The sequence below is a fragment of the Folsomia candida genome, unplaced genomic scaffold (assembly GCF_002217175.1).
Source record: "Folsomia candida strain VU population unplaced genomic scaffold, ASM221717v1 Fcan01_Sc004, whole genome shotgun sequence".
NCBI classification, from domain to species: Eukaryota; Metazoa; Arthropoda; class Collembola; order Entomobryomorpha; family Isotomidae; genus Folsomia; species Folsomia candida.
Genome location: NW_019091196.1, coordinates 6,278,553 through 6,295,112, shown reverse-complemented (window position 1 = coordinate 6,295,112; position 16,560 = coordinate 6,278,553). Strand labels below are relative to the sequence as shown.

The 16,560-nt window shown below is 39.5% G+C and overlaps 4 protein-coding genes across 5 annotated transcripts; 3 read left to right on the top strand and 1 right to left on the bottom strand.

The window, feature by feature from the left end:
- Positions 1-2,548: 2,548 nt before the first annotated feature.
- LOC110848997 lies at positions 2,549-6,964 on the top strand. The gene is made up of 2 exons (XM_022096371.2): positions 2,549-2,713; positions 2,953-6,964. The coding sequence occupies exon 2, from the start codon at positions 2,966-2,968 to the stop codon at positions 6,530-6,532; it is 3,567 nt and encodes a 1,188-aa protein (XP_021952063.1). The 5' UTR covers positions 2,549-2,713; positions 2,953-2,965; the 3' UTR covers positions 6,533-6,964.
- A 112-nt stretch (positions 6,965-7,076) lies between these two features.
- On the top strand, positions 7,077-9,458 carry LOC110848996. The gene is made up of 4 exons (XM_022096370.2): positions 7,077-7,747; positions 7,977-8,111; positions 8,183-8,730; positions 9,043-9,458. Exons 1-4 carry the CDS (start codon positions 7,077-7,079, stop codon positions 9,456-9,458), a joined length of 1,770 nt encoding a protein of 589 aa, XP_021952062.1.
- Positions 9,459-9,460: 2 nt separating this feature from the next.
- On the top strand, positions 9,461-11,066 carry LOC118435273. Its single transcript, XM_035851001.1, has 2 exons — positions 9,461-10,284; positions 10,354-11,066. The coding sequence occupies exons 1-2, from the start codon at positions 9,942-9,944 to the stop codon at positions 10,767-10,769; spliced, it is 759 nt and encodes a 252-aa protein (XP_035706894.1). The 5' UTR covers positions 9,461-9,941; the 3' UTR covers positions 10,770-11,066.
- On the bottom strand, positions 10,783-16,022 carry LOC110848341 (probable chitinase 2). Of its 2 annotated transcripts, none has more exons than XM_022095531.2 (9): positions 15,818-16,022; positions 12,917-13,112; positions 12,631-12,846; positions 12,486-12,551; positions 12,222-12,412; positions 12,031-12,158; positions 11,644-11,959; positions 11,454-11,582; positions 10,783-11,391 (listed from the first exon to the last, which is right to left on the bottom strand). In XM_022095531.2, the coding sequence occupies exons 1-9, from the start codon at positions 15,821-15,823 to the stop codon at positions 11,128-11,130; spliced, it is 1,512 nt and encodes a 503-aa protein (XP_021951223.1). In that variant the 5' UTR covers positions 15,824-16,022; the 3' UTR covers positions 10,783-11,127. The 2 variants fall into 2 exon arrangements, with proteins under 2 accessions (XP_021951223.1, XP_021951224.1); XM_022095532.2 differs by lacking the exon at positions 15,818-16,022 and adding an exon at positions 13,187-13,560.
- Between the last annotated feature and the right edge of the window lie 538 nt (positions 16,023-16,560).

Genomic DNA, 16,560 nt, shown 5'->3' with positions numbered 1-16,560 from the left:
TGCTATATCCGGCTCGTTTTCACTCAATTTTCTGATTTCCGATATCATGCAAAGTTTTTATTGACTAAACATGCCGTTCTAGTAGAAATGATATAAATGCATGCACAATTTATTCGTACAAAATAATGAAATTTTTAAAATCTTCGTTTTACTTGTGGAGCCTTATCTTATCATTTTTGCCAAGAAGTACAAGTTTACTGATTTTCATGCGGTATCAAAGTGCAGGAGCAAAGTTCCTGCCTGTTTGTGATCCAGCTTATTTATGCTTTCACCCAATTTCTCATTTCCGGTTCTTCTTATTGACTAAACATGCCGTACTGGAAGAAATGATCTAAATGTATGCACAATTTATTTGTACAAAATCATGAAAGTTTTAAATTGTCAGGTTCTACTCATTTTTTTCATTTTTTGTCCACATCAAATCAGTACCAAGGAATTGAATATATGTAAATACATTACACACAATTTAATTATTCCTTACATAACGTACAGCATATTTAACTACTTCCAAACCCCATTAATAAAACAAAACAATGGAACCCCGTTTTTTGACAGTTCATAAAGTCGCATTTACTTAAACGGGTAAAAAATATACCCATACATATTTTTATGTACTAGTATTTATCATGGAAAAAATAAGGTGGATTTTTACCCTGTTCAACATCACTTTTCTACTAATTAGTAGCATCACCTTTCTCTCTACACCTGCCGACGCTGAGCATGTAAGCATTTTCCATTTTAATTAAACAACTATAATTTAAGTAATTTTCAAAATTTCAGCGAGGGTGTGGATTACGGGTGTGTTATTGGAACTCGAAGAAATGCTGTCCAGGCTACTATTGCCATTTCTGGACCTGGACGGGACGATGTGTAATCACCGTGCGGGGGAAGTAGTACAGTTGTGCACATATTTAAAACTTTTAATCTACACGTGAATAATTATATGTACAAAATATTGAGTAACACGACTTCCTGCGTGATCTATGTACGTTTCTCAGAATTGAATAAGTTCTTTTCCAATAAAAACCCATAAAATGTTTCCTGTATGTTTATGGTAATTACCGAGATGATTTTCATGAACTATAATTATTCCATGCATCTATAACAATTTATGATTTCCGGTCAAGTTATTAAGGGACGAAGTCCCTTTATAAGATGGTTATGTCCGTATGTCTGTCTGTTTATCTGTCTATTGGTCCGATAACTTGAGAACGCAACGACATACAGACTGGAAACTTTAAACGTAAGTTCCTGCCGTCAAGGGGTATGGCAGGTTCGAAAATAAGATGGACACTGGTCCTGATTTTTTTAAAATTAGACCGATATCATATGTTGGCTTTGGTATTTTCAAAGCGCTGTCCAATATCGGTAGAATAAGTCATTTTGACCGACCTTCGACACCCCAGCGAACGTGTGGACGAAGTAAAAGGTCACAAATGTCTCAAATACTTCAGATGTGTCAATTTTAGCATAAATTTTCAATGAGAAATCTGATATGATACTCATTTTGACATGTGATTTCATCCCTTGGTTTCATCCGTTTTTAACGGTTTATTACTGACTATAAGCATTTGGTGTAACCTGGCAAGCCACAGTAAAACCCATCACCAGTAAAACCCATATTTATTTATACATGAGTAACTAATGAACTGATTAATCATAATTTTTTGCGAGTCTAATCTTTTTTGCACACGATACATTTCCCTTTATTTGCACTTATTATATGCAGCGTTACTCTTCGGACTGGAATGACACTTGAATCAAGTGTCGACAAAGTATTATAGTATGTATGCATACACAAAAAATGACACCAGGATCGTTAAAAAGTATTAGGGTTAAAGGCTATAAAGATAAAAGTTTTATACATAAATACTTATCAATAAGTTACAGTAATGAGCAAAATTAATGGTACAGCGGAAAAGTGCCTGTTCTATCTCGCACATTGCAATGGATAACAATTTGACCATTGTGCAAGGCCGTTATAGCCAAGCAAGATGTCTGTTTTTTTAAAGAAAAAGGTCAAAGGTCATTATTTAAAAAAAATCTCAACTACTCCTAGTAATTTTTTTCTTAGTGGCTTCACATTTTTGTTTCCGCCCAATATGGACATTTATATGCGTTACGATTTTTGCTGACAAAGTTATGATTTTTTTAATTAGGTAAACTCGTAAAATTTGAAAATACTGTTACATATGAGAGAATTTGAAAAAAAATTAAAAATTTGCCTAATTCAAAAATTAATAACTTTATGTGAAACAATCGTAATACACTGAGCAGGATGTTAAAATGTTCACATTAAGTTGGGCTATGAATAAATAAAGCCACTTAGGAAGAACAAAATCATTAAGGGTAGATGAGACTTGAGGTTTTAAAAAAATACTTTATGACCTTTGACAGTTTTGCGTAAACAGACGCAGAATCCTATCACAATTATGCGAAATTGAAAAGTTTTCCGCTGTACAATTTATTTCGCTTCCTACTGTAAATAGGTATTTATACGTGGTTATATAACATAACTATAAATACATAACAAGCCAGTTTCGGTTCTTGCAGTTCAATTGAGAATTCCAATCCATCCCTTCATCATCTTTTAATTTCATCTTTTGATCTTCCCGTGAGCCGTCACTATCAAATTTTCCCCACCGGTCTTTAAGAAGAACGATCGTTCGAAACGTTGACCCGTTGGCCCTATAATTTGGATTACTACAAAACAGTAAGTCACTTCCCATTCCTTACCATTAAATACAATTTAGTCATCTTACAAATGCGTTGAAACAATGCATACAAAATGGCATAAAATTTGCACAAAAAATACACCCACTTGGCTTAAAAACGAAATGCGATTCACAATTATTGAACACATTACATCGTGTCTCTCCACCCACGGCTGCCCGTGACTTATGATGACCTTTGACCTTATCTCTAACTTTATTTCTTTCCCTCTATTTCTAGCCTTTCCAAAAAAATGGATCAATCCTCCATAATGTCACGGGCAGCCCTGGGAAACGTGGCGTCCCTCGGTGAATTATACGACGCTCGAAAAGACACCTTCAGTGGGATTTCCATCTTCAAGAAAACTCCCCCCGAAGCCGCTCTCACCCATCCCGACAACCATTTTTCGGACATCCAACTCCTCCACAGTGACACCTTTGGAGAAAAATTCTCCAAACTAGATGTCAGCGCGGAACTCCAAGTTAGCGTTTTAGCCGGCCTTTTCAGCCTTTCCGGGTCCGGGAGATACCTAAAAGATCAGAAAAACTCATCCCGCGCCGTGAAAAGTTCCCTCATCTACAACATTCGCACCAAGGACGACAACGTCAACATTTTCCATGAAGATTTGAAGGACTCCTTCGCCCTGGACGCCATCCAATCCGGCGTCGCGACCCATGTCGTCGTCGGCATCACGTGGGGCGCAAACTCCGTCCTCAGCTGCGAGTATCAAAATACGGAAAATCGCGACATCAAAGAAATCGAGGGGAGCCTTTCCGCCCGCCTGAAAATAATCGGTCTCTCCATTTCCGGCTCAGGTTCGGTGGAATTTAACGAGGGAGCAAATGACAAAAGTATCAATTTTGCCATCAAAATTTACGGCGACGTTCTTCCTCGAGGTCAAGATCTCCCGACCACGTTTGAAGCCGCGCTGGAACTCATGAAACAAATGCCAAACCTCGTCGCGACCTGTAACGATGGACGTGGAATGCCCTTGAGCTACAAACTTATCCCCCTCACTTTGCTCAAGGATTACCTCAAGTTTGAAATGAAGGCGGACCTCGTCGTCAAATCTTTGCAAGAATACAGCCTCGTCCGGATTGTACAATTGTTCGAAAAACTGGACCAGGCACGCCAACTACTCAACGACTTTGAGAAGGACGCCACGCAAAGTAGATTTGCCGTTAGTGCGGAAAATATTGCAAAGGTTATCTCCTTAGTGGAAGGCTTTTCCATAGAGGAAGCTAAATTCAGGTCGGAACTGGGCAACATGCTGGCCTCGGTGAGATCCGGGCATGCTAAAGGGACCGATTTGGAAGATTTCCTGGCACGATTTGAAGCCTCCCCCTGCTCGCCGACATCCGTCGATGCCACGCTTCTCGGGATGAATGACATCGTTCAGAAAATTTCATTTGCAAGAACCATCATCGCTTCGGGAATAGCTTATATCGGCTTCGGGACGAATCTTGACGACGAAATTGTAAAGAATTTCGACACCACGACGTATCTCCTCTACTTTAACGAACCTTGTAAAAAGGAGGATCCCACCTCCTGGCAGAAAAATCGACAAGTCTTCCTCCAAGAGTCGAAAAAATCGAGCGAGATCAAATTCATCGCGGTCGATTGCGACATCCACGAGTCCCTCTGGCCGGGAAAGGTGACCATCGAAGTGGTGGAAAGTGGTCAAGTCATAGTCAAAGACCTCGTCCACGAGCAGGAACAAAGCAGCGCGACAGCCGTCGCAAAATGCACCGTGGATCTCGACCAACTCGTTCACAAACCGAATAAACGAGTCAATCTCGTCATCCCCTGTACCGGGAGGAATTGCACCCCAAACGTCGAGCAGGAATGGTCCTGTCGAAAATGCGGGGAAGTAATTGAGTACGGATTTGACTCCTTTTTCTACTGCGGATGTGGTCGCGGACCAGCATCAATGTTCGAATTTAAATGTCCCGACCCAAAACATGGCGTTAATTTTGAGCGCCATTCCGACAAATATTTGGAAGAACTCCTCGCAATGCTGAGACCTTTTAAAGAACTCAACATTCTAATCTTGGGAGAAACCGGGGTCGGAAAATCGACTTGGATTAACGGCTTTGTAAACTTTATGACGTTCGAGTCCCTCCAGGAAGCCGAGCAGTATGACCTTTGCACCCTCATTCCGTCCGAATTCACCGTGTGCGACGAGGACTTTAACGAAATCACGGTAACTACCGGCACGGATACGAACGAGGTCCAAAATGCGGGCATGTCTGCAACCCAAGAATGTAAAGTTTACCCCTTCACCGTAGGCGACCGGTTAGTCCGACTTATCGACACGCCCGGAATCGGAGATACCCGGGGAGTAGACCAAGACAAGAAAAACTTTCAAAACATCCTCTCCACGCTGTCCTACCTGCAAGAACTACACGGAATTTGCATCCTCCTCAAACCCAACAATGCCCGGTTAACGGTCATGTTCCGCTTCTGTATTAAAGAGCTCCTCACCTACCTCCACCGCGATGCCAGTCGCAACATCATGTTCTGCTTTACCAACGCGCGAGGAACCTTTTACCGCCCCGGCGACACACTCCCCGCCCTCCGAAACCTGCTCAAAGAAAATGAAGACGTCGTCATCCCCATCGCCCAACATACCATTTACTGCTTCGACTCGGAAGCCTACCGCTTCCTCGCGGCCATCAAGAATAAATCCAAACCCGTCAAATTCGCGGACGATGAGTGCGAAAACTTTGCAAAAAGTTGGGAAAAATCCATCTCCGAGACGAAACGCATGCTGAAACATATCTCCCAACTGAAACCGCACCCCATTCAGAGCACCATCAATTTAAACCATGCCCGTGAACTGGTCGTCAAACTGACCCGGCCTCTCGCCGAAATTACGAAAACCATCCAAACAAACAAGGAAGTCATTAAGGATCACCTCGAGCTGCTAAAAAGAACCAAAGAAAACATCGCGGACCTTCAAGCACAGCGATTCTGCGATAAGCAAGAACTAGAAATTATCAAGCTAAACTACCCAAAAACCGTGTGCACAAACGTGGCCTGCACCCGGGTTTATGGTAACGGGGAATTTAAGCAGATCGAGTACCGCACCGAGTGCCATGCCCCCTGCGGCCTGTCCGGCGTGGCGCACGATACCGTCGGTGATCCCGGGCTTTTAGGCTGTGCCGCCATCACGAACGGGTACTGCAACCGGTCCAACTGTCGCCACTTTTATCGGGAACACATGCACATTTACTACGACTCGAAAGAGGTCACCAAGCAGGTGGAGAGCGAGAGTGTGAAAAAGTCTCTGAACGAGAACATCTCCGCGGCCGAGCTGAAACAGAACATGATCGACGAGAAGAACCAGCTGATCAAGGAACAGGACGACGAGTTGAAGCAGATTGAAGTGGCGAGTGTGAAATTCGCCTGTTTTCTCAAGCATAACGCCATCACGCCGTATAACGACGCGATGCTGGAGTACATGGACCATTTGATTGGGGAGGAGAAGAAAAAGATGAGTGCGGGCGGGACGAAGAAGACGTTGGAGCAGATGCAATTGGGCAGGGCGTCGTATGAGAATCAGATTAAGATTTTGGATAAGGAGATGAGTATCGGGGACAGTACGAATATTCTCAATCCGACGGAGGTGGAGAAGCTGGTGAAGCATTTGTACAAGTTGAAGCATAATGGGGCTTGTATTAAGGCGTCGTTGGATGCGGTGGAGAGCAGTGCGGGACAGATTTCGCAGTATAGGGAGGTGGTTAGTGCGTATAAGAAGAAGCAGAAGAAGAAGAATGTGTTTAAGAAGGGGTGGGATTGGCTTACGGGGGGAAATTAAATTTTGTATGTATTTACGATACGTCAAAAGCTTCGTAATTTGATGGAGAATTAAGAGTTGAAAAGAAGAGGTTACCACATCACGTATTTGCATAAATTGTGAAAATATTAGTTGCATGCATAGAGTTTTATTAATATATGGTTGCATGCATGATTTCAAATTAATATTTCATTTATAATTCCTTAATGCAATATTAATTTGCAATTATGCATGTAATGAATATTTTCGCAATTTTTGCGAAAACGTGATGCAGTAAACCCTATTTTTCATTTCTGATATAACAAAAACAAGTAACATTTACATAATGACAAAAGGTGGGACGGAAGCTGAAGGCATCAAGGGTCCCGCAATAAAAGCTTGCCATTAAAAAACTATATATTTATTATAACATTCCATAATTTCTGTGAAATAAAAAATTAACTTGAAATTTCATCTCGACTCGACTGGATTTATTTTTTCCATTTTTCAGACGCATTAACCATTATCACTCCAAATTTCAAGCCATATTTCAAAATTTACTAAATAATATTACCATCCATTCCAGATGACTACTACAGATACACTCCCCGAAATTAACATCCTCCTCCTCGGCGAAACCGGCGTGGGAAAATCCACCTGGCTCAACAGTTTCCTCAACTACATAACCCACCCTTCTCTCTCAATCGCCAAATCATCCGAGCCCCTGCTACACCTCATCCCCACAATGTTTACCATCACCACGCCCGACTTCCAAGAGGTTGTCGTCCAAGTGGGGGATCCGTCCTTGGCAGAAAATCTGAAAACTGGAGAGTCTGCCACCCAAGCTGCGCAAATCCACTCTTTCCGCACCCCCTCAAACATTATCAACTTTATCGACACGCCGGGGATTGGAGATTCTCGTGGAATAATTAAAGACGGGGAAAATATGGAAAGCGTCATGGCGGTTATTAAACCGCTCGGAAAGCTGCACGGGATTTGCATCCTCCTAAAACCGAACGAAGCCAGGTTGACGCTCTCGTTCAGGTTTTGCATTCAAGAGCTGCTTGGTCACCTTCATAAGGAGGCTGTTTCAAACATTGTCTTCTGCTTTACGAACACGAGGGGGAATTTCTACAGGCCGGGAGAATCGATCAAATCGTTGAAACAGTTGGTCAGCAATAATCTTCCGGGGAGAAGTTCGGCAAGTCTGGGGCTTGATTCGGGCAGCATTTTTTGCTTTGATAGTGAAGCCTTTAGGTTAGTATTTCGTTTATTGCGGATTTCATACATTTCTTGAATTGCAAAGCAAGAATGCAAGGGGCAAGAACGTCCAAGAAATATGCGCCATCTAGCGACGCGCCGAACTATATCGGAAGGAAGTAGTTTCTTGCGCCTTGGATTTCTTGCAGGTCAAAAAACTACTTTCAAGAAACCACTTTCTTCCCGTTATTTCTTGCACTTGGTTACTTGAAACTGCTTTATGCAGGTATTTGGCGGCATACAAACAGCAGCAGGACAACAAGGACAGCGAACCGCTGTTTTCTGAAGACGAGTCCGCAAGTTTCGAGCAGAGTTGGAAGAAATCCAGCGCCGAGGCTGAGAGGATGATTGCGCAAATTATGTATAATTAAATCAACTTTTAGTTACTGTTATTTTACCAGTTAAAGTATGTACGATTCTTCCCATTTTCAGGTCCCTAACTCCCCACAATCTAGACTTAACACTGGATCTCTTCCGATTGCGGAGGTACGTTGACGCCATCACCATTCCGGTTGTGGAACTTAAACAGAAGCTACAGCTGGAAATCCACAATTTAGAAAAGTCTAGGGAAGACGTGCAGCAACAGCAAGACGCGACCACCGCCATGGTGTCGGATCTTTTTAAGGAGGCGACGATTTTAAAGCGGGAAAAGTTAAATCACCTCAACATCGTTTGCACGCATGACGATTGTTCTGCCCCTCACGGAGAGAATGAGCGACATTTTATGAAAATATGTCACGAAAATTGCACCTGTTTGACGACTGGAGCTGACCTAAATATACAAAATCAGGCCAAATTGCTACAATGTAAAGAATTGAGCTCCGGCTCAACCTGCAAGGTGTGTGGGCACCCTTGGCAGATTCATATGGCCGTGGATTACGGTACCAAGATGGTGGCGGAGCAGCAATTCAACTCGGCAGGGGCTGCGGATCTTCTAGTCAATTTTGGCAAGACGGTTTGGAAAAGGAGTGAAAGTGATGGTACGCATTATATATCAGAAGTCTTTTCGAAGCGATTTCTCCAGAAACACTGGCAATTTGTTTTTAAATAAATTTTAAAAAAATTTCAAGATTGAGAACGTTAGTCAATTTACCAAAACACAAATTGAATGGCAATGGTTCAGATTTTTGACATAGGGAAAATTAGTCGAGTTCGCTCCTAAACTTGAATTTTCTACACGAACAGTGTTTGAACTTAATTTTTAACTTCAAAAAATTGAAAATACAAAAATATTGCATATTCATTATCCAAAATGTAATTGAATCTGTTTAATTTTTTAATCAACCCAACAGGAATCCAACGCCGTGTCAATGAGCTTAAAAAGGAACTCCAAACAATTCAAGATGCCACGTCCTCACTCGTCTCAATGTTACAAGCGAATGCAGTTGATGATGAAAACGACGCCGTGGAAGAATATATGGAGCGTCTCATTAAAGATGTCAAACCCGGTGATGAACACGACGCGTTGGAGGAATTGCGAGACAGCTATGCAATTAAGAAGGAAGCATTTTCCAGCGTGGAAAATGATAACGATTGTAAACTGGATATGCAGAAGGTTGACGCGTTGCTGGACTCTTTACTGTCATTGAAGTTGTCGGGGGATTGTCTCAGACAAAAGGTGAATCCTATAAGTGAAAAGGTAGGGGGCAAAATTTGGCAACGGAAAAGATGTGAAGGGGATGATAAAGATAAATGCAACATTTGCTAGCCAATAAATTGATGAAAATGTCTTATCTTATTTTTCGATGGAATTTAGTTTCTCTAAATATATAATTCGATAACAAATTAGATGCACCTTGCAAAATTCTATTTTAATCGGACAACCTTCAAATATTTGCATATCGTGAATTTGTGACGCAGCAATACACATTTTGCAAAATTTCAAATTGGTAAGTATAAAATTTACATATTCCGAAGTTCCATAAGTTAGCTCTGTACTATAAATGAGGACGATAGGTATTAAATATCGTAGTACGAGAAATGCACAATAATCTACAATTTGTAACTTAATGTACGTACACTTAAATAATTTTGTTATTTGTTATGCTCCAAATGTTGATCAACACACGACTTCCTACAGAAGGAAGTGATCGGAGTTTCTCAGAAATTAAATACGTAAATAATTAAATAAAATTCTCAATTTGCACAAGTTCTGCCATGTTTTCGAGATTCTACAAAAACTTAAATAAACATGTTTGCTCTCCTTAAATTACCTCCACGCTGCAATTATTTCTCCCTTTTTGCCACCCTTGTCGTCGCTTTCCATTTCGCGATAGGATACGATGGCGACAACGACGAGACGACCACTACCTCCCCGGACGATTCCTCCATCGTCGACACCTCCTCCAACAAAACCGTGAAAAAATTTGTGGTCAACTTTCCTCTCATGAATCGTACCGACGTGGAGAGGAACTGTACCAAACTGTCGCTCGGCAAGTGTTGGTCGAGTGATTATCTCCTCCCAATTTGCGCCTCGAATATGATCGTGTATCAAAATCCGGGCGTCTTTGTGTGTGCCCAGGTCTGCTACCCGGGTAGGTTAGCAGGTCAAAGGTCACGTTATTCATGACTTAATGAAGCTTACTTTAATTTTACACATGTAGACATTGAGCTGGAAATCTTTTGTGACCCTCACGGCACCGACGTAGACGAATTGCAATGGTGTAAAAAATGTAAAGAAAAAATTACACAGAGTCGTGCCATTGCCGTGGCGGCAAACGCCACGGCGCAAGTTGTGGTGGAGGATGGAGGCGATGGAGGAGGAGGTGAAGAACAGCCTCCCCCATCGGAAGATGGTCAAGGTGGTGGTGGTGATGTCGGTCCCCCTCCGACCGACGGCAATAACGCCGCCCCCACTGGCGACGAAGCACCACCACCACCACCACCACCGGAACAAGACCTTCCTCCCGTGGAGTCAAACGATCTCGGCGGCGGTGGCGACAATCCGGATCAACCTGCGGACGGAATGCCAAAGAAAAAACGAAGAAAACACAAGAAACCAAACAATTCAACAAAATAATTACAAAATTGTATTTCTTTCTGAAAACTTGGAATTTTAATTCTTGAGAATATCAATATTTAAGTAATAAAATATTTACAATTAATAATTAGATATTTTTTAATTTTTACCCTGAAAAAGAAATCACAATTTAACAAGTCTTTTAAAAAATATTGTGATTTTGTGGAAGCATGATAAATTTCATGGCGCTTAATACTTACATAATTACTAGTTATCATTTGCACTTATCGCGTCGTCCATTTAAAAAATCAGTAATAAAATACTTACTTGCATAATTTTAAAAATGTGTAAAAAAAATCAGTCTAAATTTGATGGCCTGCACCCAAATATGTAATAAGCATTTTTTAACTCTTCTTTATCAACCAAGGAAATACAGCACGGTAGCTGCAATGAGTCCCAGAACGACGGAAATTTGCAACCCAGACGCTCCTGCCGTCGGTCGCAGTGGCCCCCGACCAGGTGTCGATGGGATTACGTCATCGCCAGGCATGACGTTTTGGTACAGGGCGAAATTAACCGTCCTCAAAAGAGCGTTCTTGATGCCGCAGGTGGATCGAAAGTCGTCCGTGTCGATTGACCAGATCATAGCGCCGCGAAGTTTTTTCTGAGTGATGTACTTTACCTAAGGAAATTAAGAGATGTGGTGATCATCATCTTCATAAAAATAATTCATGAAAATGTTACCTTTTCCCTTATGCTGTCTGGGTTATCGAAGGAGACCCATTTATTCCCGTTCCGCATGTAAGGAACCTTCGCCACGTCGTCCCAATATGTCGTCCAGTCGCCTCGACTGGCCGTCAATTCGCGACAAATCTGCGAAAAAATTCAAGATTTCAATTTCACAAATTCGCAAATTTTCACAAGAAAGACTGACCTCATTATATCCCAGAAATCCATCCTCCTTAGTATACGGGCCTTGAAACCCTTTATCCATCGCACCCTGAAATAGCCCCGCTCGTACCGACGCATTCCTTCCGGTCGAGCTTGACAAGGCGTCACCGAGCTGCCCCTCGTCCGGAATTATGAAAGTCCTCCCGTAAAATGGCAGCCCGATGACGAGCTTGTGCGGTGGGACGCCTTGGGCCAAGTAGTAGTCGACACTCTCAGCGATACTGCCATCCCCCTTGGGAGCGTAGAGGGGTGCGTTGTGTCCCGTTTTCCTATCCCAGGCGCCATGATAGTCGTAACACCTAGATCAGATTAATTAATAATTAGGTAAATTTGTGGTTATCCAGTCGGATTGATAAGTGGATGTACATACATCAAGTGAATGTGGTCCAAAAGACCGGCCAGCTCGCGGAGTTCGTACCCTTTCGTCGCCGTTGATAAGGCCGGACCAAACGCAGAGGTTAACATGAGTCCGTACTTGTCGAATTTGTGGCGTAATTCCTATTTGCATATTATTCCAATAATAAAATTAGTTAGATATTTATTACAGTGGTGTTTCCTTACCTGAACTAAGATGGTAAATTGTCGCTTATCATCCATACTGCCGCCACGGTCAGCCGGGAACTCCCAATCTAGGTCTAATCCGTCAAAACCGTAGCGTTGAATCAGGTCAAGCGCAGATTGGATGAAAACTTGACGATTTTGGCTATTTCCGGCCATTTGTGAGTACTTTTTGGACCCTTCGTTCCATCCGCCTGGCAAAAAAACAGCAGAAACATCATAATTTAAAATTTTCAGAGAAAAATAGTCCTTATAAATTTTCCTCACCAATTGCCAAAAGAACTTTTAAATGGGGATACTTTGCCTTGAAATCGTTGAACCGCTTGAACCATTCTGTGCAAAAAAATATTTTCACCATCAAGAAAAATTCGCACATATTTTCACCATCAAGTAAAAATCGCAATATCGTTACCTCTACCACCCCCATTCTCCTGAAGTTTCTGGTCTAACCATGGATCCAACGGTTTCATGATGAAGGTCGTATTGTCCAACCCTGCGAAACTGTAGATAAGATGGGTGCAAAGGTTAGGCTCAATATGGTCAATGTCAAACGCCCCCTCGTCCGGTTTTCGGTACGTCGCCCATGTCGCGACGTAACACACGACGACTTTTTTATGCGCTTGGACTCCTGCCATATACAATTAATTAATTAACATTAATTAAAACCCTCCATTAACTTAAATAATTATCCAACTTACTCGCCCTCTGATAATCTCCACGAAAAGTTAAATTCAAATTGGTGACCTCTCTCACGCTGGGATCTTCTCCCTCATCCATGCTCGATACCGTATTTGAGACAGAATTCGCCTCCTTCAGAAACAAGAGGACGAAACCAACGACGACGAGGAAGTGAATTGATGTCCAACCAGACATCGTCATAATAATTGTTCTTTTCTGAAATAATAATATTATTTACAAGCTTTACATAAACAAAATTAGATTCCCAACTTCTTAACTTAATTGTTTACCAGGATGCAGTTTTATTTTGTTATTTAAATTGTAACTTATTCACAGATTTATAATAAACCTCAAAAATCACATGTTATTGCCTCCTTTTAAGCTACACTAACTGATAAACTGAGGCTTCTTCTTGGGTTAAAATTTACAACAGGAAATGCTACGCTGCAGCTCAGGTATTAATAAAATCAGAGCAGGTGAGTATAGGATAGGTGAAAAACCAGGTAGGTTTAACAACACAGGGCTCGTATTTAACGGAATATGGAACTATTTAAGAAAGGAAGGCAACTTAAGCCAACTAAAAATACATATAAACCTTGGCTATGTAGTGAAATATATGGTTAGTTCGTTGATTAGTTAGCTATATACCCTTCGAAAATGGACACCTCTTACTTTACCAAGTACTTGATAATATTATACGAATTTTTGAGGGTATATAACAGTCAGTCATGTTATCATGGCGTGATTGCACATAAAATGCATGCGTGTAATGTAATATAATATGTATTTACTATTTACCAAAACCAACGCCAAAAGTGAAGGGGATTGGATTTTTAGAATGCATTTCTTGCATTTTATTATCATAAATAGCAATAAATAGCTTGATTGGTTGCAAGTAGTGCAACTTTATGGTATTCATAAAGCAAATTAAATTACTGAAGAAGTAAAATTATTAAGTTCTCGAGAACGAATGAATGACATCTTTTAAACAATTTTAAGCAAATAACTTCTCTAAAATATGATAACGGCGTTAAAACCTTATAAATAATTTAAACATTGCACTTTTGGAGGCAATTCAAGGGCACCTTTAAATAATTTCATTTAAATAAACTTCCGTAAACTGTGATAACGGCGTCAAAACTTACAGATTTTAAATCCTATTTTAAACCCAGCACCAAAAATTTCACAGTAAAATAAAAATATGCACTTGAAAATTAATTCTCTTCGTTTTTACGGAAAACTTTTCCAAAATTGTCAATTTTTTTAAAAACTCTATTACACTTTAGAAATACTTCCCTTCCTTAATTTGTGAGATTTCAGAATTTTAAATATTTCAAAATGTGATAATTTCCTTTAATTAAACTTTAAATTGTGTATGTACTTACTGATAAAATTCTATTTTTAACACCTTAACCAATTAAGAAACTAAGATTACAAACTAAATTTCGTTTTAATCCTGACCACAATACGTCAACTCTTAATCAATTTCATGCAACTACTAAATATGATACAAATTATTACTGCAATTATTCCTTCGTCAACGATTCTATGAGGGTATTCATTATTTCTTCGTATCCATCGTATCGTAAAATAGTTTACGAAGAAAAAACAAGGGGTCAGGTTTAGTAAAAATCGTAAGCGTAGTAACGTGATTTTCGATGACAAAATCTTACGACGCTTACAAAATCTCGTAAGCGTCGTAAGTTATTTTACGATACGAAGAATACTAAGGATACGAAGAAATAATGAATATCTATGTATTTCGTGGAAATTATTAAGTTATTACTGCTATTAAATTATCTCTCCACTTTGTAAAATGGGATCACACACTGTACATAAACTCAAACGTCTTATCTCCTCGTGATCATGCTCATCTTGGTGTGAGGAGCAACTCATCCAAGTCAAAATAACAATATAAAAGCGTGAGTCATAATAATAATTCGAGTGAATTTCAAGGTTGCTAAATTGTTATGCATGCGTATGAAATGTTATTCAGTTGGTTTTATTTTATTATTGAGTCAAAAACTGGACCAAGAAATCACGCATCGAATTATCAGAGTCGTGGCTTCATGGAATTAGTTCTGTCTCTCTGCGAGGGAAAAAATATTGCAAAAAAATTTGCAAATTATTGTATAATACTTTTCTACCACGCCCTTATTCTGAGTAATCGACAGCGTGGTAATGATTTCATCGGAATAAGAATTGCATGTAAAAGTAAACAATAAAATGGGAAGAATAATGGTTTCTGAATAATTATTTGTAAAAAGTAAAATAATCAGTTTTCATAATAATTGGAACTCGATAATCAATCAAGTAATTTTTGCACATTAAATTCAGCATCTCAAATACTTCACAAAACTATGAAGAGAGACCTGAATGACTAAAATTATATTAAACTTTGCTAAAAAAATAAAATTGGCGACTAATTTCGCCATATTTTGAAACAATTGAACTTTTACTTTTTGCTCTGATTTTGAATTGATCCTCCAATTATAATATAGACAGTAAAGACAATGCAATGATGATGAGGCGTTTTCAAGGTGTCACCTCCTCCTCAACTAATTTACATGCATAATTTGCCACATTATCACATTATAAACGATGCAGAAACATGATAACGTAATTATTATCAAGGCCGGTTCTTAATAAAATCAAATATTATAATTATAAATGTGATTAAGAAAATAATTGTTAAAATTCACGGAATTTTAAAAAAACGAATTTTCATGTCTTATGTAGAGTACACTCGGTGACAATTTTGTTACCACAGGGTATGAAAATTCGTGGACTTGCATGCAAGAAATCTTTAAATCTATTTAAAAAACTGCAAATTCTACCATCATATTAAATTGAATTTTCCAAAAAAAATACTCGATTTCATGTTAAATTTAGAAATATAATTACAAAAAAACAATACTTACACCCATGCAGATTTTCCCCCAATAAATCGATAAACAGATCAAAAGCTGTGTCCACTATCCGGTAACAAATGTCAGGTGCGACGGTCCACGCAAAAAATATCGTGATTACGAAAATACACAAAAATATTACAAACTCTAAAATTTCCTTTAAAACGATCTGAATGATATTTTCCATTTTCTGCTCAATATGGACTGACTGACCAGATACGAGTGAATAGATTTTGGGAAAAATAATATGTCTCCTTAATGACGAGAACCCTTTTTCCAAGAACAAAACAACAAAAGAAAAAGTCCCGTTGCATGGAAAACTTGGGTTTGCCAGTTAAAAATAACTAGGTAATGGTTAACGACATGCAAACAAAGAAGAACACGTTTTTTATGCATGTTTTATGTATCATTTCTGAAATTTTGGTATACTTTCAACTTTTGAATTTGATTGGAAAAGTTTTTAATCTTTCATGCAAAAAATTTCAGTGTCACTGAATGAAAGATACAAAGTGATCCGGATTTATCTATCATGTTTGTATATCCTTGAACAAATTAAATACCTTAAAACGACGTTTAAATCATTCTAATCTAAAAGTTGCTGGATATTAAAAGTTTATTTAAATATTGATAAGCTAACTAAATGAGTACCAATAGCGTTTATACTTCACGATTTCACGGTAACTTTCCTATCTTGCAATGCTACGTACATATATATGGGTACATCACGAGATAATAAAATTATCGCGAACTCATGA

Excerpts from the sequence above, each read along its gene's own strand:
- LOC110848997 (XM_022096371.2), top strand. The coding sequence starts at position 2,966 with ATGGATCAATCCTCCATAATGTCACGGGCAGCCCTGGGAAACGTGGCG.
- LOC110848996 (XM_022096370.2), top strand. The coding sequence starts at position 7,077 with ATGACTACTACAGATACACTCCCCGAAATTAACATCCTCCTCCTCGGC. Across the intron at positions 7,748-7,976 it reads TTTGATAGTGAAGCCTTTAG|GTATTTGGCGGCATACAAAC; the intron begins GTTAGTATTTCG and ends TGCTTTATGCAG. Across the intron at positions 8,731-9,042 it reads GAAAAGGAGTGAAAGTGATG|GAATCCAACGCCGTGTCAAT; the intron begins GTACGCATTATA and ends TCAACCCAACAG.
- LOC118435273 (XM_035851001.1), top strand. The coding sequence starts at position 9,942 with ATGTTTGCTCTCCTTAAATTACCTCCACGCTGCAATTATTTCTCCCTT. Across the intron at positions 10,285-10,353 it reads TGCCCAGGTCTGCTACCCGG|ACATTGAGCTGGAAATCTTT; the intron begins GTAGGTTAGCAG and ends TTACACATGTAG.
- LOC110848341 (XM_022095531.2), bottom strand. Across the intron at positions 12,847-12,916 it reads TGGAGATTATCAGAGGGCGA|GAGTCCAAGCGCATAAAAAA; the intron begins GTAAGTTGGATA and ends TGTATATGGCAG. Across the intron at positions 12,413-12,485 it reads AAAAGTTCTTTTGGCAATTG|GCGGATGGAACGAAGGGTCC; the intron begins GTGAGGAAAATT and ends TTTTTTTGCCAG.